Source organism: Rhagoletis pomonella, unplaced genomic scaffold, assembly GCF_013731165.1.
Source record: "Rhagoletis pomonella isolate Grant_MI unplaced genomic scaffold, Rhpom_1.0 Rhpom_scaffold_00019, whole genome shotgun sequence".
Taxonomy (NCBI): Eukaryota; Metazoa; Arthropoda; class Insecta; order Diptera; family Tephritidae; genus Rhagoletis; species Rhagoletis pomonella.
The window spans coordinates 302359-309610 of record NW_023458573.1 but is presented as its reverse complement, the minus strand read 5'-3'; the positions used below and the strand labels follow the sequence as shown (position 1 = coordinate 309610).

Genomic DNA, 7252 nt, shown 5'->3' with positions numbered 1-7252 from the left:
CACTTGTGTCCGATTGCGGCAGGTATTTGATAATGCCTATAGTTAAAGGTTGTCGTGACAATCTCCTTTATTATATTGATCTAAGCGAGACAAAAAATGTAATATCATCCCTGAAGGTTATCAAGGTGATAGACGTGTTTGAAAATGACTACGAGGTAAGTAAATTTAAAAAAATAAATTAAAGCGAAACATTTCCTAAAATATTTTCAGTACATAACCAACGTGGGATCAAAAATGTATCTTAGGACGAATAAAAGCGCCCCCAACTACAGAATTATTGTTATAGATTTGGAAAATCCCCTTGAAGAATATTGGCAAGCAATAATTCCAGTAAGTCTTTAAACAAAACAAGTAATTTTTAAGCAGAAAAATACGACCGGCTTCAGGGTCCAATGAATGGGAATTAGCCAAATTATTATAAAAAACGAATTATCGGAAACCGATCACGTGGTAAAATTTTATGTGTAAACATCTGTGTCCTGAACTATTACCGAACTAAATCAGAAAAAGTCTTGAACAAGTCAAGAAATGATCCCGTGTTATTCCGGAACTAGCCCCGAAAAAGTCCTGAACTAACATTAACTTCATTTCATTTTATTCATTTTGCTGATTTATATGTCATTTATTCATTTTCATTCTTACAACAAAACATAATTTTGACATAAATAATCACCGAGGCGAAAAGCTCAGCGGCTTTAGTACCTTACATGAATTCGCCTTGCTAAAATAGCTAACTAGATTTGTTTTCATTTGCACTATATATGTACATTACACTGACCAGAAAAAAATTAAATGGCTTCTTTTTTGACGCTCTTGACTTTTCAGCTTCCTTAATCGCTAAAAACTATCCCCTGCAAATTTGGGGGTAAAAAATTAACATTAAGAGGTCTCGCGTGTACGTTTTGTGCCTCCGACTCAAGTGCTTAAAATTACTCATCCTTTAATCCGTGCGCACACGAAATCCCTCACAAAATTGAATTTTTCTAAGGTCTTACAATATGTTTTCAAGGACGCCGAACATGTTCGGCGAGACAATTTTTCGATTTGACCCTTACATTTTGACATATTACGAACGCCTTTAAACAAATCTAATCGCGCTTCAAAAGTTGATCAAAAGTTGAAAAGTTGATGAGGATTCGCATAATGTTACATGACCACGGGGAATAAATACAATTTCACATGGATTTATTTTACAGTTTATGCAGATTTTGAGACTTTCAGAATTCAGAACTCTTTGAAGAAGTGTTTGTGTTCGAATTTTCCTTAAAAAACTCGAGCAAGTCCTTATCCCATTCTTCCTCAATTTCAATGTCCAATTCGTCTTCTTCATCGATTTCAAATGAAGTTTTCTCGATTACCTTTTCTAAAGCCACCTTCGATAAAAATTGTTCGATATTTACTTGGGACTCTAACGATAACTTGGATGCCTTATCGATTTCAGAATCCCGCCGAAGAGTTTGGTTTGTTTCTTAACCGGTGGCTGATAGCCATCATTTTTAACTCTCACCGACCGACCGAATAACCGACAGTTCATTCAACATTTTTTAAAAATAAAGCACAAAGGTAAAAAATAACCTGATAAGTCATAAGAGTTCCTTTGATCGGGTTTAAACAACAGCTTCGAAAATATTCGAAAATTGGCTACCTTAATGTAAACAAATTTCAATTCATCGCTTGTGCTACCAAAATCTTATATCTTATTATTTTATCTATATATAAATAGTCTGGGATTTCGGAATATTGACCATTTATTTGACTAATTTTGCACCGGACTTCCAGCTTTGACTCTAAAATTTAAGATAAAAAAAAAAATGGAGGTCAACAATTTGTGCAGTGAGCGGCTCATTTAATATACAACTATCATGGACATAACTTCCATGAATCCATGAATCTGTGGAAGTAAAATCAGACTTTACTTCCGTGACCAAAAGTCGATCGAAGCGCAGTTTGGTAATCGACCCTGAAACTGGAGATCAATTCATACGTACATTTAATTTAAAATATTTTGACGTATTTGTATAACTAGCACCAAATAAAGTAAAAAAAGAGAAATCTGAAAATAGTCATAATTATTTGGGCCAAATTCTTACTTATTATGTTTGCTGGGTTGGAGGTGCTTCGGCCAATAGAGTTAAAAGCGAAAAATTAAATTTTCCTTTTACCCTCCTACGCGTTTCAACGCTCTCGCGTCTTCAGCAGAGAGTCTTTATTCAAAACAAAAAATTCGTATCTTATGCTCTTATTTATATTTAATACTAGCCGACCACGGATGCGCGAGGCTTCGCCACGCGCTGAATGTATGCATATGAATGTACATTTACGTATTTGGAGAAAGAAATCATATGTCATCATGTACTTCGTTTATTATATACATAAAAAATCTTGTCTAAATCCGTTCAGTAGCGTGGTTAAAATATCTCGTCTTCCTTTATACTATGTATACATGCGAAGGCCATGCACTTTCTTTTGGTATCTCATTTTTTATCCAACGAACGGTGAAGATCTTATAGTTTTTAAACAGGTGGCAACCCTACTTAGAAAAATAATACATTATTACACATCCAGAGGCTAAGTCTTTTCATTTGACAGTGACGGTGCAGAACTGACTACTACGCTTATTAGAATTGAATATAGCAATTTTCTTAACAGTTGGCAACCCTATTACAATTCCAAATTAAAAAGGTCACTCTCTTATCGATACAGAATATATTAGAGAAAATCTCGTCAAAATCCGTTCAGTAGTTTTCGAGATTACCGCGTACAAAGAATCTCGACTTTCCTTTATACTATTTTGTTCTCCGGACGCCACTATCCAATTTCTATGTAGAATCGCTCGGTGATTCCGAAATTCGGGTAATTTTTTTTTTTCTCTAGATACGGTTTCGAAATATTTGCAATTTACCGTTATTCAGCTTAAGGCAAAAATTGGTTCCTTTTAATCACGTATATCTTGCGAACCAATTTAAAAATCTTAATTATAAATAACAAGAAATAGCAGCGCTGCCTAATGGACCAAGGGCCCTGCGCCATTTATGTTAAGAAATCGCACAAAAAAGCTCATGTCTTTCTTTGGTAGCACATCTTGAACAGACTGAAAAAGCGTCGCAGCTAGAAACGCAATAGTAAAATGTAATCTGCGTAGGCGAGGTGCCATTGATGCAGTTTGTTTGGAGTACTGGACACAGAATATGTAGAACAAATGTCCAAAGCAATCACAGACCTTAAGGAAAATGAACTACATCTGCTGCACCTGATCAGAAATCAAACATCCATTGTGGACTCAACCATCAACATTCTGAAGCAGGATCAAAAGGCGGTCAAGAGGAAGTTCGACCTCATTGATCAACAAGTCAGTCAAATATTCTAGAGTATCAACAACGCCAGGCATGAGACATACCAAGAAAAATTATTTCGAATCTTTTCCTCATTATCCATCCAACTCACACTTATGGCAGCCAATTTGTAAAGAATACAATCTGTAACATTAGCCGTTCTAATAGATACAAATCACGGAAGAATAAGTCCTCTTTTGCTGACGCCCAGCCAATTGCAAGTCGAAGTAAACAAAATCAAACTTCACTTATCAGCACCATTGGAACTGCCTGTAAACCAAGAAGATTTACTGCAGCTATACCAACTCATGAAGGTTAAGGGAGGACTTACAGAAAAGCATGTTGTATTTAGCATCACATTGCCTCTGGTAGAGCATGATCGATACGACTTATTCAATCTGCTACCAATTCCTACTTAAATAATGGGACTATGATTGAAATAAGTCCGTGTGCTGCAGTTTTGGCAATAAACACAGCTCTCGGCCAATATTTCCCTCTGAGCATCTCCAAATTTCAATCATGTGTGGATATTAAAAATGGAAATACCATCTGTTCTAGAATACAAATTCGTTATAGTCATCGTCTATATACGCATGTGAAGTAAATCTCTTCAACAACAACACCTAGTCAAGTAGTCAACTGCGAAAACCACCAAACGATGTTGCATGGATATCACTACAACATAAAAATCAATCGATTTATGCCACGTCAGTTTCATCTCGTACGACAGCAGTATGTGGAAAAGAAATCATTCAGGTGATTTTAAAAGGATCATGATTGTTATCACTCCAACCAGACTGCATACTCAAATATAATTTTATATCAGTTCAAGCACATCAGTTGATATCGACGAGCCTTTGCCGGAGATCCATTGTCGCGCCAGACGAAGCTATATAGAAGCGTGTGGGGCTGACGGGGGCAAATTTAGAATCCACCTGAGGTACAGTCCCTCGTTGAGTGTGAGGGCGAAAGGCATTCTAGGCAATGTCCATGTGCTCGTTCCACCTGTTTTCATTGCTGTGGAGGCATACTCCGGAAAATTTGGCAAATGCGCAAAGGATGTGGGCGGCGGAATAAACCGCAACAATCGCCGTGTGGGCTGCGATGTAGAGAGAAACGACTTTAATGTTGGGTGCAAATTACTGCATGGGGTTAGCCGACGATTAGTGGGTTAATCGGGTACATTGATAAACGTTCTTTTCTTTTTGAATGTGAGGTGGTTTTCTTTCATTTGCGGTTTCGGTTATTGCTTTTGACTGAAAACAAAGTTTGACGAGCGCTCTGATTAAGATAACGTTTTGCGTGCGCACGTTTAACATTCTTACGTGATCATCGAGGCCACGATGCACAATGTTTCGACTATATGGAGGTAGGTGGAAATAATAGCACACCTGCACCGATTTCACTGAAACTTGACATGTGCTCTAGTTTTACTTAGAAATACAGAATTATGAAATTTTGCAAAGATGGAATAATTGCCACGCCCTTTACTCTTGTGGGCGGAAACAATAAATCTCATCCGATTTCGATGAAATTTAGTTTGTGGTCTTTATTTTATTATAAAAACCTAGATATAAAATATTGGGAAGATTAGATCATTATAACGTCCAAAACTCACAAAAAATGTGGGCCCAGTCATTAAATGTGATGGAATTTTGGTTAATTTTGTTTCCTGCTTTCCACTCTCAGAAAACAAAGGTTATACTATAAAATGATTTTGGTATAAATACTCGCTTTTTCCCAATATTTGGTGAAATTTTTTCATTGTTCGAAAAATTCTTTTCGCGAAATTATGCAAAAAGAAGCTGAAAATCAAAAATTTAGAAAATCAAAAATTATATATATTTGCGAAGTCGCGCGCAAAGATCAAATTATATATTCGAAAACTACATAAAATTCTCCAAAACATTCGTCTAATTTCAAGACCTGACGGACCGGTACTCACACTTTTTTTACTAATAACATTTAGCACCTACATTTCAAAGTAAATTTTTTGGTAAGAAAATAGGAAAGTACCAAATAAATGATAAACACCTTCACCTGAATATTCCACGACATTTAAATAATTGATTTCAGTTGAAAAAGAAACACTTTTTTTAATGGGTTAATCGCCAAAGGCACCTAACTGATTAGTCGGTATCGCGCCGATTACCGTTATCATTCTTGAAGAAGGGGGGTGAGTAAATAATGTAAAATTTGGTATTTATGACTTTTACTTTTCTCTTTTTAAGTCCAACTGGTTCTTTTTTATCAACTGTCACCATGACTTTTTTCTACCTTCCTCGATATAGTCGAAACACTGTGCGATGTAGCCTTTTATTTTACTGAGGCGCTATTCTTGAATATTATTTTAGTTTTATCTTTTGAGAAGATAGATAATCCTCGTTCCGTTGGCGACTGAATTCATGATGGAGAATTTTTAATCCTTCCCATCGATTCATTAGAAATAACGATTGCTCGTCTCGTTCGGGTATTGCCAGAAGTGGAGCTCCTCTAAGAAAATGCCCAAGGGTGAGGGCTGTGAAATCGGAGGGATCTTGCGAGAGCGCAAAGAGGGGCCGTGAATAACGAACGGCTTCCATTCGGGTTAATAATGTTGTGAATTCTTCAAAGTCAAATTCGTGTGTGCCAGCGACTTATTGCTTATCAATGCACGACTGCTTTATGGGGGTTATTGTGAGTCATTGTATTAGCAGATGCGTGATTTTTACTTTAAACATGCTTGTGTCATAATTGACGAAAGCAATCCTGCGGGGCCCACAAGGTTTGCCAAAGATGGTAGGATTTACCTTTCTTTTATTGGGAATTGATTGGTGTTCTATCGACTTAACGGTTTTTTGAGGAAGTTTAAATTCTAGGCTGACAAGATTTGCGATTGATTAGTTTGCTTTTATTATATTCTTTTTTGGGGACCCTGTTGTGGTTAGGGTTTGGGTCACCTGGGGTGGCGATTCGTATGGGGGAAGGTCTTCTAACTTTCGAATTCTTACGTGTGAACTGAGGCTGGGAATACCTTGCACTCGCGTTGTAAATACTGCTATCTTTTCTGTTACTTCGCCGCTTAAAATCGTAGATGGTATTTTGGGGTAATAAAGTGTTTGAAATTTTGTCGATGCCTTCAAGCATGATTTGGGGTATTAGGTCAGTGCCTAATAGGATATCAACTTGCGCGGGGTGTGGCAGTTGGGATCCGCTAAATTGAGATGAGCGATTTTTTGTAGATTTTTCGGGTTTATTGCATGGCTAGGTAGCATATTTATAAGTTGCGGTAGAACTATAGCGTGTGCTTCTGTTCTTTCATCCACGTTGGGGGAAATCAGGATGAATTTGAAGATTTTGTTAGAGTTTCGGGGTCCTGCGTTTTGGGGTCTTCGGGCAAGAGTTCAAGCTTTTTTGGGGTGTGCTTGTAAAATTTGTTATGTGGAGCATCGAATGATGTCTCCTTTGGCTATATACGCAGTTAAGTTTGCTCCCACAGTCTTTAAACCTATGAGATTGTGATAAGCAATTAGTACAAAGCTAGAGCTTCTAGCAAACTTATTTCTTTCGATAATTGGTAGTTTTTTTAATCTCTCGCAAGAGTTTAATTTATGACTTCTTTGCACAATTCGCATGACGCATATTTATTTTCTGTTATGTATGATTGCGATCTATTGAAGCTTCTATTGTGTGATTTGGAATTTCTGGCTTGGGGTATATTGAAGGTTCTATGTAGATCATTTTGTGTGTTTTTAGGTTTTGATAATTTTGTATCTACCCTCTCTGCTATTTCGTACTGGGTAGTGAGAAAATGTTTTATTTGTTGCCATGTCGGAATTTTTTTTTTGGGATGGAAGCGATTGCTCCCATAGTAGTAACGATTTTTCTGGCAATGTTGCGGAACATACATTTACCAGAATTGGGTCCCAGTTATCTGTGGG

At 36.9% G+C, this 7252-nt stretch overlaps 3 protein-coding genes across 3 annotated transcripts in view; 1 reads left to right on the top strand and 2 right to left on the bottom strand.

Annotated features, from left to right (window-relative positions):
• The window catches only part of LOC118749555 (prolyl endopeptidase-like), a 123879-nt gene that overhangs the window by 89458 nt on the left and 27169 nt on the right, over window positions 1-7252 (bottom strand). The window lies entirely within an intron of this gene.
• The window catches only part of LOC118749556 (putative nuclease HARBI1), a 12463-nt gene that overhangs the window by 4239 nt on the left and 972 nt on the right, over window positions 1-7252 (bottom strand). The gene's annotated exons all lie outside the window — the stretch shown is intronic.
• On the top strand, window positions 7-1813 carry LOC118749557 (prolyl endopeptidase-like). The gene is made up of 3 exons (XM_036484361.1): window positions 7-155; window positions 211-330; window positions 1724-1813. Exons 1-3 carry the CDS (start codon window positions 33-35, stop codon window positions 1742-1744), a joined length of 264 nt encoding a protein of 87 aa, XP_036340254.1. The 5' UTR covers window positions 7-32; the 3' UTR covers window positions 1745-1813.